The sequence below is a fragment of the Platichthys flesus genome, chromosome 22 (genome assembly GCF_949316205.1).
Source record: "Platichthys flesus chromosome 22, fPlaFle2.1, whole genome shotgun sequence".
In the NCBI taxonomy this organism is placed as follows: domain Eukaryota; kingdom Metazoa; phylum Chordata; class Actinopteri; order Pleuronectiformes; family Pleuronectidae; genus Platichthys; species Platichthys flesus.
Window position 1 is genome coordinate 2324917 of NC_084966.1, and position 20388 is coordinate 2345304.

The 20388-nt window shown below is 45.6% G+C and overlaps 1 protein-coding gene across 1 annotated transcript; it reads right to left on the bottom strand.

The window, feature by feature from the left end:
- Nucleotides 1-1379: 1379 nt before the first annotated feature.
- On the bottom strand, nucleotides 1380-4743 carry LOC133933739 (helix-loop-helix protein 2-like). The gene is made up of 2 exons (XM_062380935.1): nucleotides 4206-4743; nucleotides 1380-3435 (listed from the first exon to the last, which is right to left on the bottom strand). The coding sequence occupies exon 2, from the start codon at nucleotides 3393-3395 to the stop codon at nucleotides 3024-3026; it is 372 nt and encodes a 123-aa protein (XP_062236919.1). The 5' UTR covers nucleotides 3396-3435; nucleotides 4206-4743; the 3' UTR covers nucleotides 1380-3023.
- Between the last annotated feature and the right edge of the window lie 15645 nt (nucleotides 4744-20388).

The window sequence follows — 20388 nt, forward strand, 5'->3', positions numbered from 1 at the left end:
CCTTCAGTCTCCACAGTAAAACCTCCCTGCAGCTGCTACCTGACAGTAAAGGGACACAGATATATGAGGGTATACAGATATATTTGTTGTGTATAATCCTGTGTGTTGGACATAATGTGTGCTGTTGCTCAATTGGAGCAGCTTAACTCTTGAATTTCAAGGCTAAGGGGTTGGATTCCCGCCGGGGCCACCCATGCTTGAGCAGAGAACCAGGTTCACTCATGATAATCTAATGTAGCTCAGATAAAAGCGTTCACACATCCTCCACATCCCCTGTTCTCTGACTGGGCTACAAGCTTTTTATAGCACAATCGATGGGAATAGGCGTATTTATCACAAATGAATATAAATATTTGGATCTTTTTCGCTCATACCATTTGGCGATATTACATCTCGACACTCGGCTGCTCATAAATTTCCATCTCTCCCATCCCTCCTCTCTCCCAGGGTTTCCCACGGGAGGTGCCAGACGGCCAGTAATTTGGTTGTCTTGGCTCGTCTGGAGTAACACCTGCCCCCTCTCTGGGGACGAGAGAGCCTTTCAGCCAGCAGCACACACGTAGGCTACCACTGCCTTTAGCTGCTGACCACTGTGTGTGAGTGTGTGTGTGTGTGTGTGTGTGTGAGAGAGAGAGAGATGTGTGTGTGTGTGTACGAGAGAGAGAGATGTGTGTGTACAGGGTGAGTTTTCTTTATCTGCATGGGTTTGCACTTATTTCCCCTCACACTGTTTAGACCCATGTGTGTTTACAGCTAAATGTAAGTGGATGTGTGAGAGTGTGTGAGAGAGCGTGTGTGTATGTGTTTGTGTGTGTGTGTGTATGTGTGAGAGAGAGAGACAGGGAGAGGAAGAGAGAGAGATGTGTGCATGAGTGTGTGTGGATGAGATAGATAGATAAAGAGAGAGAGACAGCAAGAGAGAGACGTGTGCATGTGTGTGTGTGTGTGTGTGCATGTTTATGTGTGTAAAGTAAAGTGAGTTTTCATCTGTATGCTAAACTGGGCTCGCACGTGTCTCACCCTTAATTGTGTGCGTGTGCACTAGGCTGCATGCTTGTGTACATGCGTGCGTGTGTGCACGTGCACGTGTGTATACGCGCATTCAATCACAACAGCCCATCCAAACAGCGCTGTGCAGACGTGCACGTGCCGACCTGCTGATTTGCATGCGCACTTACATGACCCCCCCGTGCGTTTGCGTGCGTGCTCGCGCCTACATGAGCGTCATCCATCACTCATCTCCGCGAGTCGCTATTATCACAGTTTTTTTCTACATTACAAAGTCAAAAACAACTTTATTCCCTTTAGAGTAAACATCTGATAACAAGAGAATGTTGTTTTTATCCAAGTTTTTCAGTTTTAATGAAAAATAACACCAGAAAATATGAAAGTCTGTCCATTAGAAACCAGCTGTCACACGACACCTCTACTACAAAAGATCTGCATAAAGCAACAAGTAGCTACACAACCCTGAAGAGACAGAAAATCTTTGGATAGAGGATATGTGGTTTTTCTTCACTATAAAATTACTTGTTGAATTTATAACACAAAGCAGAGACAGATAAATAAATCAACCAGGAAATAATAATCACATCAGGAACATTGAAGATAATAAATTAACGAGTATTTTCGAAATTCTTATTATTATCATTATTCTTATTCTTATTATTTGGTCACAGCAAAAAAAGAGGTTTAACTCTGAATCTAAAGGATTTGACTTTATTCCGTCAAGAGGAATTTTATATTGAGTGTAAATTATTATTATTTCTTTTAGCAGCCTAATTCTTCTTCCCAGAGCAACCTCTTAACACAACAGATCAGGAAATAAACATTTATGGGGCTGGACCCCATCTTCAAGTGCTTATCGTTTTGCTATTGATAAATAATAGATTTGAAATCCAACATAAATCCATAAATTAAAAACAATGACATACATGGAAAACAATAGGTTTTGCTATGGATCAACAGAAAGTGCCTTTTTTTTCAAGAGTAGAACACCATCACTTTCCAAATTTCACAGCCTAAAATATAGAAGCAACAAACAATATACATTTGTACAAAAAGAGACGCCAGCCTATGATAACAACATAAATAAATTAGCCTTAAATATTGAACACAATTAAATAAATAATCCCATACACTTTTTAAAAAATGATTAAGGTCACAATTTTATATGTCATAAGTGGCACTTACGCAGTGAATCTTTTTTTTTTTTTATTCCTTGATGGAAAATAACTAAACTAGATCTAAAGCAGCTATGTCGTTTACATCCTTTCATTTCCGTCTGGGAAATTCCCCCCAAGTGTTTTTCTAAGCATTGGAAATTAAAAATTGAAAGAGCGAGGAGAGGACTCGCTCCTTTATTTATATAGATTTGTGACTTTAAATGTAGGATTGACATTATTTTAAAAAGGGGGGGGGGGGGGCGACTCAATGTGAAAAAGAAAGTTTCTCTGAAAACCAGATCCTTGATATTCCTGACGACCCTTCCTCATCCTCCCCCTCCTCTTCCTCCATCCCTCTCCTCTTTATTGCATCTAAAACAAACGCCTGTGCGCTTGTTGCTTTTATTTTGTTCAGTGAGCGGTCGGGGACTGAAAGTTGAGGCTTTCTTTTTTTTTTACTTGGAGCAACTTTGCACCAACACTGCCATCAATAAAAACACACAACAGAAACAACACTGGACTCACACATGTACAGCTGAGGTATGGCAGAGTCCCAGCATCCAGGGTGTTTTAGGACCGTTTTTTATTTCTGGTATTTCAAGGTGTTGTCCTAAAACTCTCACAGATGTTGAGCCAATATGGATTTTTCTCTGAAATGCATTTTCTGCACATTCCCCAAAAAACTGTGCATGCGGTGAATTTTCATAAAAACACCGCACGTGTGCTTTTCTCATTCAGGACTCTACTGTCAACAATGCCATACCCAGCTGATTCCAGCATGAGCCTCTGGAGTCCAGCACCAACCCAACCGACCCTGCTGTCACCCCGGGGTGCAGGGGGGGGGAGTCCGGGTGGCTCTCACACGTCCAACACGTGGTTGAGATAGGAGATGTAACAGATAGCCAGTCTGAGGATCTCGATCTTGGAGAGTTTCTTGTCGGGGGGCAAGGTGGGCAGCAGCTTCCTCAGCTCCGCGAAGGCCACGTTGAACGCCTCCACCCGGATCCTCTCCCGGGTGGCGTGGGCCGAGCGGTACTTGGCCGTGGCCCTCCGCCGCCGCCGCTTCTCCTCCCGGCTCAGCGGCTGGTCGGACTTGCACTTGGCTCGTTCCTCTCCCTCCGTCGGGTCGTCCGAGGTGCAGCCGGTCGACCTGAGGCCGTTGAGCATGGTCTCCGGGTCGGACTGAGTCCAGGAGAGGTCCGACTCCGCCTGGTCCGGGCTCAGCATCATTTTGATTCTCCGGTGTTGGTTTTCTCTTCTCGTGAAGAACCTGCGTGAAGCAAAAAGCGCGAATTGATTTTATTAGATTTAGAAAAATCATGAAAAATCCTCACATCCAGAGAAGTGTCGTGCACCGCGAGGCCCCAGGTGGAGAAGTCCCTGAGCGGCTGCGTGTTCGGTGCCAGGACCCCCCATAAATCCAATCATTGCATAATAACTTTCAACTCCATAAATAATGAATGGCCTCAAATTCGAGGAATTGTTAATTTAGTAAAGCCGGAGGCCTTAAAACACGGACCGAGAAAACAATTCTTCAAGTGTCACATTTAAGTTTAATGTCAAATGATCCTTTTGAATTTGAAATGTGTAATTTTTTCGCAAATTCAGTTTTTTTTAGTTGTGACTATTTTGGAAGGATAACCCCCCTGTTCTCCTTCTTCTTCTATTCTTTTTTGTTGAATTAACATAATCAGAATTGGCCATCTGTCACAGTGTGATGAACACATCTGCTTGGCTGAGGCCACAGTGACTTGACAGCATGGAGGCAGAGCAGGGCACAAATAATGTGGTCGTCTGCTGGACGAAGGGATGAACAAATACAGAAATGGAAGCTAAATAATATTAATAAGTATAATAACTATATATTAAGCATATTTTTAAACCAGCCGTTACGAAGAAATACTAAATATCAGAGGCAAATTACACGATGACATTTCAAATCAAAGGCAACAAGTAAAACAATAAACAAAAACTATACTAAACGGACTAGTGAATACGTGGATATAATTTATTTATTTAAAGGTATTTTTGGTCACTCACCTTGACAAAGAGTTGAGGTGTAGATTTGTCTTGAAACGAACTTAAAGACGCTCTTGAGCGGAGCCTCGACTCCAAATTAACTCATATTCCACCGGACAAACACTCATCAGACGATTCGAGGAAAGAAAGGAAAACAAGAAAAGCAAGAAAGTAGTTCTTTGACTTGTTTCAGCCGCGGGAGCTCGGAACATGGGATTGACTCGAGGGGTCAAACGTCAAGCAGGGAAGTGTTCTGCAAATCAAAGGCTGGAGATGGAGATCGTCCGATTAGAGAGCGGAGACAGGAGAAGGAGGCTGATGCTGCTGGTGCTGATGCTGCGGGGACCAGGCAGCCTCCCGTGTGAGCCCAGCGACGCGGAGACAAAAGATGGGCAGATAGTGGTGCGAGTGCAGCCAGGGCTCCTCGTCCGTGCGCCCCTGGAAAGATGGAAGATAAAGGGGGCGAGGTGTGCGCGGGGCTCTCCCGTGTCAGGACGCGGCGGATCGGGGGGCAGCTCTCGGATAATCCCCTTCTCTGTGTGGCCCCTCCAGCCTTTTCTTCCAGCGAGTGTCACATAGATAAGATAAGATCCAAACGATCCCGACTAATAAAGGCTCACTTCAGGGACGGAGGGATCGGAATATGTTTGAGGAATGGTATTGTCTAACGCCGCCCCCTCCCTCCCTCCCTCTCTCTCTCCCTCTCTCTCTCTCTCTAGCTCTCACAAACACACACCTCCCTCTCTCTCCTCACACCCCTCAGCCCTCAAGCGCTCCCTCTCCCATGGGAGCATAGTGGGTAAAGCAAAAGCAGAGATGTGTGTGTGTGTGTGTGCATGAGGAGGGATGGAAAAATAAATAAGAGACAAATATATTTGTTTCTTTTTGTGAAAAGCGACGATTTGAAAATACAGCTAACAGGTGTTTTCAAAGTTGAGGTGAAGGGAGATGTAAAACAAGGCCTTGAGGTCACAAGTCATGTATTTTGCAAAGTGTTTAGATTTTTAAATCATTGAAGTGAGAGGTATATCAAATTCAAAAAACAAACAGACCTAAAGAGTCGACTGGTTTGCTTCCTTTGACCCTTTGGAAACAGATTTACACATTTTTGTAAATATGATGTACACAACAGCAGCTTCAGCTCCGTCCCATCATATTTAAGTTCATTTTTCTTTTCTTATTTGATTCCTTGCTGTTTAAATCTTTTTTTATGTTATGGTTTAAGTTGACTCTATATCACCACACTTATGGATAAAGGACTACAGTATTGCTCAAAACATCCGTAACGACAGATGAAATTCTCCTTTTGGATTCAAAAACTTCAAGTGGAAAGTTCTCTATGAGGTTTCAGTCAAATACATCAAAGATCCAGGTTTTTTTAACTGAATTAATTTGATTCTTTAGTCCTTAAGAAAGATTCAGTTCAGTCTCAATGAGGATTTTTGTTTCACAGGAGTGAGAAGAGTGTGAGAAGCAGTCTAACATAATGCAGATTTATTAGATTTATATTTTTCATATATTCATTGTTACAGCTTCAATCCAACTTCTTCTGCCTGTTGTTGCAATATGTGCAAAGACGAAGATTTTAGCGCTCCCCAAAAAATTTATGAAATTTCAAACATTTCAATTGGTGTAATAACATCGATTTATGGGCTGGCGATGCTCCCTATATGAACATTTGTCATATTGACATAAACCTGCATCTCCAAAGCTTAAACTTGATCTGAAGTTGTCCTCTCTCTTTCCTCCTCCCATCATGCATCTGTGTGCCTGGTGGCACCACCAGCATCGGGTCAGGAGGGCATGGTTCCAGACGAGGGACAGTGGCCAGTAAGTGTGGAGACTAGCTGGGCCTAACGAGGTGATTAAAACGATAAGGGGAAGCACGGATGACTTGCCGTGGCCTACAGCCACCACTGTGCTTATTGCCACCACACACACACACACACACACACACACACACACACACACACACACACACACACACACACACACACACACACACACACACACACACACACACACACACACACACACACACACACACACTCAGACACACACAAACACACTATCAGAGCAATAGAGAGAGAAGTACTACAACAGTGCCAGAAGGACCATAATCACTAAAAACATGTGTGTGTGTGTGTGTGTGTGTCTGTGTGTGTGTGTTTGAGAGGGATAGAGAGAGGGAATGTGCGTATGTGTGTGAGATGACGGACAGCTCGCCCAGGGCTCGGACCGGGTCCGTGCAGTGTGTGTGACACAGAGAGACTCACAGCGGGGTGTATCAGAGACATGTCAGGACCATGAGACAGAGGCGTCCTGACACGCACACAAACACACACACACACACACACACACACACACACACACACCACCACAGCTAATTGCTCCGCAGACGGAGAGGTGGAGATGGTCTATGCTCGGAGGTCTGCGTCGCCCAGACCCCTCCTCATTCTGTAAGGCCCTTGGCCAAAGACATGAAGGACCCCTCCAAGGCTGTTTTGTTTGTGCCTGCTGCAATTACATCCCACAGCTGATGTACTGAGTCTGGAGACAGGGAGGCGAGCAGCAGGGCGGCGTGGTCACCAGACCACCACACGTTTGGTCATGACGATGAGGGTACATGGTTTATATGATTAAACAACATACATTTCTCTTATGTGTTATGCATCTGCTACACAAACATACTGAGGCGACATGAAACAGAAACTGGAGAGAAATAACAGAGAAACGTTTCTGCTGATCATTCAGACCCTGAGATGATCTCACACACATGTCCAATGCTGCCGCTGCTAATTAGCCGGCGGATAAGTTTGTAATTCAGGCATTAAATATGAAAATTAGCTTCTTTTGTTGGAAAAAAGGCTTGTTTTAGTTATTTTAGGTGATATATTCCTTTAAAAAAGACCACTTGAAGAGCATGGGTGTAGTCTGGGATAAGACTGGTTCCTGCAATCATTAAGAACCAGCAGACACACAGGAGGGAAGCACATCACTGATTTATGGTTATGATTATTCTAGTGCTTATATCACAAATCCAGCTGAGGCCTAATATTGCAGTTTCTCAGGTAATAAGATGAATATTTGAAGCCGGATTTTTCAAATACAAGGAAATAACTTTAATTCCAGGCTACAGAAAAGAGGGGAGATCTTTAAAGATATGAAAATATAATAATTTTAAAGAAGATGTCAGGAAGTGTTGCAACGTGTGTAATGAAGTTATTTCTCTAATGAGCCGGCGCCCAGGAGACGCGGCAGCTGTCTGAGCAACAAGAGAACACCTTGAACTCAGGTGACTTATTCCCACCTGTCACCTATCACACACCGCAGACACACAGACACACAGACACACAACATACCAGGGAGCAGTGGGATGGAGCTGTGAAATGGGAAGGATTAGTCACTTTGTCAGGAGATGTATGAGGCGTCTCTGAGGTGGACAGCGAGCCACAGGGGGCAACTGTGAGAGAGGGAGAGGCGAGAGAGGAAACCAGGGACCTGAGAGAGAGAAGAGGGACGTGGAGGAGACAAATGAAAGAGAGAGAAAATGAAGACGGAGAGAGGGGAAGTGCAGTTTGCACAAAGAGGAGTGAGGGGACGTTGTGGCGACTGATCATTTAGCCCCAGAAAAACAGAATGCGATGACAGTGATGTAAGTTGGCTCTTCTCACATTTGCATCATCACGGTGACACAGTCTCACGCACTGGGAAACACTCATGTGAACGCCAACTTGTCCATGTGTTGTGTTCTGTCTTTTCTTCCAGGGTAACGAAAGAGGCAGTGGCCCGGACCCTGGCCTTGTGTGTGTGTGTGTGTGTGTGTGTGTGTGCGTGTGGGGGGCGGGGGTGTTGGTTCAGGCCTGAACAGGAGGTGTGGGATCCAGAAAGCTGGGGGTCCCATGTGAGAATGTGGCCATCGTCGGCGATGCTGTGGCAGGCCTCGGCACCATCTGTGCTCCCAGCAGGACGCCCAGCGCGCTCCCCGCCACCCAGACACATATGGACACACAAAGGTGCTCTCTCTCTCTCTCTCGCTCTCTCTCTCTCTCCCTCTCTTCCCCCACACACACACTCACTGGGAGCAGGAAGAAACACAGTGAGCAGTGAGATGATGCTGACATAAGTGTGATGACTTCAGTGAGCAAGAGGAGGAAATATTAGTAATAGCTCAAGGCCCAGCTGTGTTCTCACACAAAAAACAAAAACCTCTTATTTATTCTTTGGGTCAAATAAGAAGAGTAAAAGATTTGAGAGAGTCAGAGTCTTATTTGATCCTTTGACATATACTCGATATACATTATTAGGGTTAGGGGTTGATTGAGATTCTTCCTCCAGATGAATCCCGTCCTCGTCTCCCTCCCATCCTGTTCAGCACAGACCTACATTTTCCGTTTCCACAGCCTCCCTCATGTCTTCCTCCTGCAGTCTGACCCCCTCCTTGGCCCCCAACGCCCCTCTGAAGCTGCACCTGCCTCATTTACTCTGTTGGTGAGCTACCTTCAGCTGCCCCACACCTCCTACTTCCTATACCTACAGCCCCCTGGCCCTCTGCCCCCTGTCTCTCTCGCTCCCTTTGGTCCCACACCTCCCCCAAGTGGCCCCTGTCCCTGCGTCCATGGCCTCCAGCTGGCTGATGAGTTCATTAGGCCCAGAGCTCTGCCAAGGAGCGTGGCGCTGTTTGGGCCAAACCGGGAGGCCATCGGGGGGCCCCTGGTGGCCATTGGGCACAGGCCACGGACATTGGAGGTGGGACAGAAAAGTCCCAGAATGTCCCACATGTCGATATTTGCACTTGGTGTCCATCGGTGTAATTTTGTACATTAGCAATCTGGTTCGAAGTGTCTTTCTCTCACTGAAACTTCAGTGGGAAGAGCGCGGGGCATTGTGGTTTGAAGAGATCCACATAAACAATGAGGGAAACAGATTTCTAATAATCCCCACAGGTCGCAGTGACATCTGGCCTCACACTTGAGCGTTGGCTCAATTAATTCGGAAAACACAAAACAAAAAGCGCCGGGGGCAAAGATCTGGAGGACTTAACAAGCTGCTCTGTATGTGTCCATCAGTGTGTGTGCGTTTGTGTGTTTGTGTGTGTTGATTGTGGCATTTGATCAAGTCAACTGCATGTGAATTTTGTTCAAATTAGTCAAGGTAAGCAGTTGCTTCACAGAGAAATTCATGATAATTCTCTTAATCTAAGTCAGTGTAAAAAACACCAGAGCAGTTTTTCACCTGCAGCTTCATCTTGATTTCTTGTTCCCTCCCCTCGCACCTTCTCCCTCCTCCATCCTCCGCTTCCTGCCTCTTGGTGGTGGGTCAGCTGGGGTCGGGGCCTCAGTGGCTGGGCTCAGGTGTAGCCTCAGCTGGGCTGGATGGGGGAGGAGAGGAGAGGAGAGGTGATGAAGAGGAAGAGGAAGAGGAGACGATGATAGTTCTGTCCCACAGGCGATCTAAGCAAGAGTCTGTCAAATAAAAAAAGGAAGCAAACTCATGCATTCACGCATGTTAAAAAAAAAAAGAAAAAAAGACAACAGCTTTGTTCCTCACCCCTCTTTTCCACACCACCCCCATCTTCTCTCTTTCTCTCTCACTCTTTCTCTCCTGGGAGAGGCCTGGCCGGGCTTGGCCTGAACGCCATCTGCTGCATAATGTAACGGGATGGAACTCCAAATCCTTCATTTCCACTCACTGCCTATCATGTGTGTGCATGCATGTATGTGTGTGTGTCTAGTTGCATATGCTCACATACAGGGAAATGGTGTGAATGTTTGTGTGTGTGATGCTTTTACAGATGTTGTGACGTTAGGTCATTTTGAACACGTAGGTCCAGTCGTCCAGAGGAAAAAGAGAAACTCCTCCTCAGAGACGACATCACGGCCGAGTTGTTGATTCCCTCTCTGACGTCACAATAAACCCGTCTTTAAACACAAGCGCTTGAGCAACATTAACTCCACGTGGAGCTCAGAGTGGCGGCTCACCAGGGAGGTTGAACATTCAGTTTCAGTTAACCAAAAAAGTGCACACACACAGAGTTGTGTTTAAGCACCCCACCCCTCTCTGCAGCGCTGGTAACCCGGAGGTGCAAAGAGTTGTCCTCCCACGTCCCCATGGGGCCACTGTGAATCGGGGGGCCATCTGTTTTCTGGTAATAAGCTTTCTCTTCATTCACCCTTTCTCTCTCTTTATCTCTCCTCCACCTCTTCTGTATCACAGGTTTGATTCTGCCTCAGTTTTACAAGGTTTTCTCTCTGTCTTCGTGCACAAAGACATAAACGATGGAGATAGCAGTGGTAGAGGAAGCATTTCCCTCAAAGAACAAATAAATAGATGATTAACGACATCAGAAGAGCTCGTACCTGCATCAGGGCCCAACAGGCCTCTTACATTCAATCAAGCTGCACCACACTTCACACACTCATAGATTTCAGTCCTCTAAACACACCTGATTTTATTCTCTGGGAAAATAGAGAAGATGTTGAAAAATCACAAAGTGAAAACCAACTCTAGCTTTAAAGTATTAAAGGTAAAAGTACTTAAAAGCTTATTATTTTGTTTAGTGCAAGAATAATACAGACTGTCAGACTTAGTTAAGTACAGATAAACACAAAATGTACTGAAGTACAGTAGAGTATAAACTGGATTTAGTCACATGACACCACTGGAGGACACTGGGCTCTGGTTGCTTGTGGACACAAACACTGGCTTGAATGTTGAAATATCACAGTGTGAACTCTAAACCCCGGCCGCCTCAATGGCTGCTGACATAAAGTAAACGTGACACTTCCTTCCCCACGCAAACCCATACCCCCCCCCCACACACACACCCCTCCAGCTGCTGGCAGACACTAAAGTCTGCATTACATTTTCTTTGTTGCATTGTTTCTATCGATCTATCCATCTATCCATCTATCTATCCATCTATCCATTTCCATCTTACTACCTACTTATTCCTCTACCCATCCACCATCCGACCCCTCCTGCCTATCTACCATCCTTTTATTTTATATTCCACTGCTGCCGGAGCCACATCACCTCGGCGGCAAGTTGCTGGCGAGCGATTTGCCTGATTGTCTCAGGTTCGATTTGGAGAAACATTTGGTGTTAGGTGGCACTGGATTGATCAGAATAGTTGCCATGGCTCCGGAGCGGCTCTTGAGTCTGAATGGAGCTGTCCAAGGTCCTGGTGAAAAGTGCTCGGCTCCTTTGCTTTCACAAGTTCCCGGCGCACCGTGTGCAGCCGTGATGAGGACGAACAGGAGAACGTGTCTCCAGCTGCGTGTCTGCTCCTGCATTTGTGTACTGATTCAACCCGCTCGCCACACAACACACACCGTTATGTTTCATTACAGGCTGTGCATGACAACATCAATATGTCATCTGATATTGTTCATTATCCAGGCTGCTGCATTATCCGATTTATGCCTTTCTATGGCAGGTTTCAGGACGGCCCAGTGTTATATCATGATTATGAGCGGTATGGGCGCTGAGATGCTGTCTGCATCTCATCGAGGCAGATGAAGAGGATCAATATACCAGAGGGGGCTGGATTGAGGGGCTCTGCATGTGTAGGAGACAGTGTGTGTACTTGTACTCCTATCTTTGTGAGGACCACCGACCTGATAGAGGGAGCCCATTTCACCCCCCCTCACTTTTTCAAAGGGCTGTTTGAGGGTTAAGACTACGGAATTAGATTGTGGTTATATGGTAAAGGTTTGGTTTTTAGTTGTGATAGTTCAGGTAATGTAATGTCTGAGCTACTGGTTATGGTTAATGAGGAAGATGTGGATTGTGGTTAGGCTGTGGCTAGGCTTAGTAATGAAATTGTCTTGGTAAATAAACAGTGTCATTGATTTAACAAACTATTCGATAAGTTTATATTAGGCCGTCACTTTAAATCTTTGTCCTCGTCCCCGGCCTCCTGCATCATGATTACATGGGATAAATATGAATTGCATTGCAGTACTTTTGTGGGTTTTCCCACGAAACAGTTCGAGAACAGCCTGGTTTGTATTGCTGGACATTTTCCAGGATTTTACATGAAAATTGGACGTGTTTACTTCTGGGGTCATTGTATTAATCAGTCAAGATGATGTTTAGATTGAGGGCAAAGGAAGTAGTTGTTGTTGCGTAGGTCTCCTAAAATGAATGTAAGTCAATGTAAGTCATGGGGACGCATCTGTGTGTATGTGTGTGTGTGTGTATGTGTGTGTGTGTGTATGTAGACAGCCTTGAGAGATCACATCTGTTTTCAGCTTCAAACAGTGTCTCTCTCTCTCTCTCTGTCTACACACACACACACACACACACACACACACAGCGGTTTTTGCTGCGTGCAGTGGCTCAAAGTGGACATTTCTGTCCGAAGCAACGTTCAGGTGTAGCAACAATAAAAGCAGGAGGTGTGTCCGCCTGTGGCTGCGTCTTCCTCTCCCTCGTGTTGGTTGCAGACTCCACGCAGCAGGCTCACAGGCAGGAGTCGGGCTTGCTCTCATTTAAGTGCAGATTTACAAGCTGTTTGCAAAGAGCCTCTTTCGGGATGTGTTGTGCCGAGGTGGCGGGAAGAAGCCGTGCGAATACATCTGTTGTTTCATCCTGAGTGAAGCAAACAAGCTGTCAGGCTTTCTGTGTTATGAAATTGAAAAATCTGAGCCGTCTAATCGCTCAGGTGCTTTGTTGGTTGCCTTCTTGTTGGCAGGATATTTTTATTACCTTTATGCACACACACGCACACACACACACACCCTCATTCACACACACACACACACACACACAACACTGTTACCTCACAGTTACACTAATTTAATGCACCATTCCCCCTATTAATCTCACATTCTGTCCACATTTTTATTGTTGCTTTAAATGAAGGGGCTGCCACATGCTCCGCTCCCAACAAAAGGGAGGTTAGATTTATTCTTCATTTGGGCCAATGTGGGTGGGTGGTGGAGGAGGAGGGTTGTGTGTGTGTGTGTGTGTGTGTGTGTGTTGGGGGTTCATGCACGGGCACAACCCGGCCCCTAAAGGAAGGCCCCCGCTGCCAGCTGCCAGCAATAATTAAGCAGTCCTGCCGTGTCTATCACTGATTATGTTTGACCTGGCTAATAAGGCGATTGTGTGCCACCTACGTGTGGCAGGGGAGCGCCGCGGCCTCCATCACAGCCTCCACCATCCTCGTTCAGATAAGATTATTAATGTGATTTATCGCAGATGACAATAAATGTGCGTGTTGCTCAAACAGTTGATACAGCTGTGCTCAGTGGGAGGTGGGACGGTGAGGATGTAGAAGTTGTTGTTGATGTTGTGAGCGACTGGCAGGAGTTCAAGAGGAGGCCCAGGCCGTGTGGATTCACACAGGCGAGTACCACACGTGTTACCGATCATAACAGCCATGTCCGGAGCTACAGCCGAGCACTACCATCTGTGGGGCTGACTTTAAAGTACCAATAACTTTAAAGTCTGAACATTTAAATTAATCTAAGGGGCCAAATTTCCAGATTATTCTCCACCAGACTGTCAACAAAGATGTACGACAGGTTTCCACTTCCTCCCACTGTCCAGAACTGAGGCTAAAACATCCTGAACGTCACTATCTTGCAGATTTGGATCCAGATGGGAGCCTTGTGTCAAGGTAAATACGAGATAAGGTCACAGACACACAAAAGTAATTGTGAGGATACATTTATTGTTGTTGTTAGTGGAGTATTAAAGTCCTTCTCCATGACGTGTCTGAATAACCACTGCACGTTGTCCTTAAAGGAAGCTCGTCCTCACAGGGCGAGTGTCCTCAGAGGTTGTGTATCAATTTCCTCCTGTTTATTTTGTGTCTGGATGCCACAAAGCCAAGAAACTGTCAGAAAGGACAACACAAATTATTTCAAGTGATATGTCGGCGGACCGCTGCATAGATGCCCTTTAGGAGTTGTCAGTTTGATATCTCACCCAGTCGTGCACACACACAATACATGCACCGCGTCCAGAGTGCGGCTCTGCAAGAAATTCCTCTTATAAGAGGACAATTAGAGTGTCTCATTTTCTCCTAATATCAATCACTCGGCTCATGAATAAAGACAATTAGGTCCTCACAATTCCACACAATTGCATCTGCCCTTTGAGCTCCCCCCTCTGATTTGGGAGCGACGCCTCTTGGGTATCTGGCGCTCTCACTGCCGCGACTCAATGTGAGCCAGTGCACTCAATAATAAGAGACACAGCAGAGGAGGCCTGGTTTCAGACTGGATCAGATCCTGGGGACGCGTGTCACTCTTCATTAGGAAGGCGGGGTAGCAGGGGACGCCCTTAAGGTGAGGATGGCCACAGACTGAGGGAGGGAGGGAGGGGCGGAGTGGCAGCTGTGGAACAATGACAGAATCTGTGTCCAACGCCCCCTCAGGCCAAACACCAGCTCCTCTCCACCCTGAACTGATCTCTCGCCTCTAGACCCAGCGAGGATGGAGTGAGGAGGGGTGGGGGGGAGGGAGGGAGAGGAGACAGAAATAGACCAGTCACACTCAGTGGACTTTCCATCCAGACGTTCTGAACACCAGACCTGGGCTGACATTGATGGAACACATCACATCAATGTGTCTAATGTCATATTCATAGAACTGTGATTGGTTTACCTCGGGCATGGGTGGTTCCTCTTGCAGCACAGCAGTCTGGATAATGTCAGGTATTAATCTTTCATAGCCTCCATTAAATTAAGCACTTTGATTCACTTATTATTAATTTACACTGATTGCTGCAATGTTGCCGTACATGCAGGCGAGGGCACTTACTAAAGGATATCCCTCCCTGGGGTTGACATTTAGGAGGACTGATCTTTTCACACGTAGGAGTAAACATTTCTTAGCGGAATCATTCGCACAAACAGCTGCACGTTGGTGTTTTTTTATACTTTTCATAGATCACATGATCTTCTGCTGGCTTCTGACGTTATTGATAATCCTAAAATGTATTTACAAGGCTGGAGCTGCAGCAAATCTCCTTTTGCACGGTATTGGTCCATAAAATGTCAATAATTTGTAAAAGAAAAAGCCACATGAGCAACAAGGCAAGAACCCAAAGATAAGCAATTTGCTATACACAAGACAAAGATGATCACAACATTTTTTAAATCCACCGAGCTCCTCCAAACCTTGGAGAAGGCTCAGCCACAAAGAGCCATTAACTCAATCGATCAATCAATTCATTTTCTACAGCTCGTATTCACAGACCACGATTTGCCTCCTAGGACTTCACACGGTGCAACAATCCACAGAGAGCATTTGCATCATACACACAGCGTCTCCGGAGAATGTCGGGAGTCAGATTCACATTTAAAAGTATTTAAATCAAGTCACCACACGTCGGCTCTACTCTAATCATGTCTGAATCCTCCTGAGCAGAACCTGAAAGTCCTTCAGTGACAGTAACAGGTCCTGGATCAGTCTCTGTTGATCTATCCAAAAACCTCCATGTAGCTCACCACCTATTTGAAGCACAGGAGGGGAAACACCTTGACTGGCTCAGGTAAGTGTAAATTAATGTGTGGGTCCACGTGCAAACACAAACACACACACACACATGAAGATGAGAGTCAGGTGCGTATGTTTATGCATGCGTGTGTGTGTGTGCATGTATGTGTGCACCCACCAGTGTAATGTGATAAGCTCCAGCAAAGCACATACCTGATGCCATTAAATGCAATTTCCCCTGTGTGTCCGCCGAGCCATTTGTCAGCTGCTAACACTGCACGCTTTATTAAAAACCTCATCCGCTTCAATTAACTGCGCCCGCAAAGCAGTTTAACTCGGCTCTAATCCTGTCAAGATGTTTAAACAGGCCTCCACTACAGTAGGTACATCATTTCAAATGCTGTCAGAGAGTTTTTCACACCGTTTCCATTCTTTAAGCCCCTTCGCTCATCACTTGAAACCTGGTTCAGCTCAGGAGGGAGCAGGTTGGATGTGAGTGTGCAGATTTGTCCGGAGTCGCAGGTTTGAGCTCCACAGTGAAGCAGAAAGTTACTGGGCGTCAAACTGGTGCAGAAATGAGTAGTTTTCAGAAAAGTGAGTCTGGACATTTTCCAGAGATTGCTTTCCGCATATTAAGCAGGAGATTGTCTGGGTCAGATTTGTTTACATCAAGAACCAGTCGGGAGCATTAAGGTGAGGGAGGTTCCCGGGTAGAGCAGCAGGTGGAAGGTCAGACGTAGAAGTTCAGGCTCTTTTCGTCAAAAGCTCTCGAATCCAGTCGTCTTCCGAAGTTGACGTCTTCTTTGACGTCTTCTTTGTGTAACGCTCCGTTTTCCATCCTGACATATTTGCATTTGGTTAATTTCCTCCTCATCCTTATCTTCATTTCAATCTTAAACTTCTTATTCTTCGCTCATCTATACAAGTCTGAAGAGCTGCTTCTTACCAGGGTACTACTCACTGGCACTATCTCTTGCACACACACACACACTGTCATGCCAGCGAGGAGGTGATGTTCGCATGGCGCTGTCACCAGGGGATCCTTTGTGGGGTTTGCAGGAAAGGGAGAGGTGTAAATTGGGTGATCGCTGGGTGCAAAGCCTTGTGAGTGAAGGCTTGGTTCTCTTCCTCTTGATGCTTTGTCACTCACACACACACACACCCTGAGCAATACAGGTGGTGGGTGAGCTTGAGACGGGAAGGGGGGGGAGATGTCTGTTCTGTTTTGTGTTTGCATCAGGATGCTGAGGGTCCATTTTGTCTTTCACGGCTGCTTCTTCTTTAACCCCGTCGCCTCCTCTCCTGGTTTGAAGCGCCGCTGGATGCGACTCCCAGTCCAGGAGAATGACGGGACTTTAGATTGTGATGGTGTTGACAACGAGTAAACAGGCTTATCCCATAATTTCTCTTCTATCAACTTGACGCTGATGAAATTTGAAAGTGTAATCAGCAAAACGAAAGCTAAAGGCGAGCAGGTGGGACTTGCCTTTGATCATAACGGAGACCAATTGCAATTAGACCCAAACTGGCTTGACGGCAGTATCAGGGGGCCGGGCGCAGATTATGTATTTTTAATCAGAGTTGTTAGCATCTGTGATGGATGCCCGTTTCACTCAGACCAGCCTCTGACGGCATACGTCATGTTTGCTCGCCGTGAAACATCGCCCCATGTGCGCCGTCCATTAACTGCACCAGGAGCTGAACATTCCCAGCGTGTCAGTCACCAGATATAAACATGTTGAGTTTGTATTTATGTGTCACCACAATGTGAAGTGTAGGGCCGTCTGGCTTCCAGAAAATAAAAGGTCGCCAGGTTCACTCTTTGTATTTAATGCAAATAAAACATACAGAATGTAAAAGTTAAAAGTCTGAGGTTGAGGATGATGAGAACGAGGATGAAGATTCACACAGTGTTTATTTTGTGCACTTTAGGTCAAGCATAAAGAAAATAGCATCTTTGGATGCTTTTTGTAAATAATACCAAGAATATATCCTCGTTAAAGCTCACACATTTACAGTTAACGCAAATTCCATATTTACAAAGCCTGTGTTTGTCGGTGTGTGTGTGTGTGTGTGTGGCCCCTAACTCGACCGTGTGCTAACCCCACACAGCTGCACAGTCCCCTTGAGGGTTTGTCGCACAGGCAACGGAGGCCGGGCGGAGGAGGGACGGGCACGGACTGAACCCTCTCTGTTCCATGCCACGCTGTTCTGGCAGAGCCCTCGCACACGGCTGCTGATCTGCGTCTCCGGTGCTGTTGCTCAATCTTCTCAGGCCTGTCAGTTAGCGTTTCCATCACACGAGTCTCTGGGCGCGGAGCCGGCTGTGCACGTGCATGTATACTGGGAGACGCAGAGAGTTTTCAAATTGAATTTTTTCTTGTTTCCACTGCAGATGTTTTGTATTTAAATTGATTGAAATGTTCTTTTTATATGTTTTAGCCGCATTATTCGGCCATTTGCCGTTTCTCTGGCTGCATCTCGCCGACAAAACACAGTAATGGAGAAACCGAGGAGTCTCAGGTTCCTCAAATATCCCTGTCAATCAAACGCCGTTTCCTCTGAGTGCGTTTTCTATCTGTCAAGGGTCATAGAGAGTGAGGATGAGACCCATTCCCTCCCTCCCTCCCCGTGGCCCTCCATCTCCTCCACCTCCATCCCTCCCTCCCCCCCGCTCCTTAGAGGTGTATCTCTACCTTGTGCATCACGTCTGGGCATGACCTGTTGCTAGGTAACCCTGGGTCACAGCTGCACACTATGGCAGACCCTTTTTTTTATTTATCAGTGAGTTATGTGGGAGACGGGGGCTGTAATTTATTAGTTTGATATTGGGCAGGCAGCGCAAGTTTGGGATTGTAAAAAGAAGAGATGGCCTATAGCTCATCAAAATGCTTATTCCGATCCCCGGGCCTCGGTTCGGCTGAAGAGATTCACAACAGAGGGGATCACAACATTATAAATTCATCCGCTTTTTACTAAGAAAATCAAGCATCTCCAACAACAAAGCCAATGGTAATGCACTTTCCATGCTGGTAATTGAACAGATGTGGTCAGACCTGAGAGGAGCAAGCAAAAAGGATTCATCTCCGTACAGTATGTGACTGATTCATGTCCAAAAAATGAAGTGGCTGCAGATAGAAAGCCTTATGCAGCTTTGTAGTCACGACAGATTAACCTCCTGCGATACGTTTATGCAACACTTCCATCAGACGGATTGAATGGAAAAGAGAGAAATATATAATAACACAGCAACAACAAGAAAAAGGTGAAATAAAATCAGGATATCATAAGAGTCTGGGGCCTCATTTATAACCGATGACGACAGTTTGGGATGTTCAAAATGAGAATAGATAAAACGACAAAGTTCCAATTCTGACTTTGAACCTGACCACGTTTGTATTTAGTCTTTCTTCACCTCCATTTCACTCACCAGAAGAAGAGTCATCCTTCTTCTCGCTTGAAGCCGTGATTCACCACCAGGAGCTGCAGGGTCATTAGAGTGTGGGTGTAGAGGACGGGATGTGAGGCGCGATCGGGTCCACATCCATCGGGTTTATTAATCTGATCATTTTTCTGCTTTTGAGATAATGTCATACTTTACGTTGAGTACGGTGCAAATCCTGCGATAAACATGTGGTGGCGCCAGAGAGTGGCGGGGAAGTGAAAAATAACATCAGATTTTTGTATTTTTTTAAATGTCTCACACAATTTCAGTACTTTTATCATTAATTATGGTTATTGACTGAGATAACTTTCTCTGAGGTTCTACAAGGTTTAAAGATATAAAGGATTCAAAGATTCTCGTTGAGAAATGACTTCGGATTTAAGCAAAAATACTGATTTAGTCACAAAGGGCTAATAAGAAGTTTCCAAAATGTTTCTCACATGTAGGTCTATTTGTAAATTCAAACATTTTTTAAATACATTTTAAGTTCTTGGAGGAAGATGTAAAAAACAGGCAGGAATTTGAAAGGTGGCAAAATATCCTCAGGTCAATAATTCTTCCTTAAAAGTGTCAAAATTACAATTTAAAAGATTCGAATACATCATTTGAAAGATGTCATGACAGTTTAGTGATACTAAAAATAAGAATTATAAACGCTTTATTTATAAGCTTTCTTCAAATATCTAGTTACTCCAAAGTTGTCTTGCTAATTTTAAAGGGGGTGTTTCCTCATTATATGTGAAAGTTTAGCAGTTTTCATCATTTCGATCAGAGCAGCAACCTCCCATCTTCCACCCAGAGCTCACCACCACACCCCAGCTCTTAACACTTTTGTCAAAATCCTCTCCCTAATGTGCGTGTGATGAATATTTTTCAGATGCTTCCTCTAGGCCATATCTGATCAAAACAAATGCACCTGCACTACTCCCCCCCCCCCCCCCCCCCCCCCTCTTGCAACTGCAACTCCCCCAGGACGGGTAAAAATTGACTCCCTGGCTTCCTCCACCAGGCAATTACGTGCCATCTGTTCCCGTCTTGGTTGTTCCAGCTCGTTTTGTTTCTGCGATTGTTCGTCTAATATCTTCGGCCTGAAAGTGTTAGGGAGGATGGGGCGGGGTGAGAGCAGAGGGGGACACCAAAATGAGGAGTGGCATGAGGAGGATTTAATCGAATCTAACGGTAGAACTGGATCTTCCCCTCTGAAAGGAGAGAGTCCCACCAGAATGGGGACCATTACCATATTCATCACCTCATATTGCTTGCTGTAAGCGAAGCGGGAGAGAGGAGCACAATATGACTTTCTTGA

Coding starts and splice junctions, on each gene's coding strand:
- LOC133933739 (XM_062380935.1), bottom strand. CDS start 3,395: ATGATGCTGAGCCCGGACCAGGCGGAGTCGGACCTCTCCTGGACTCAG.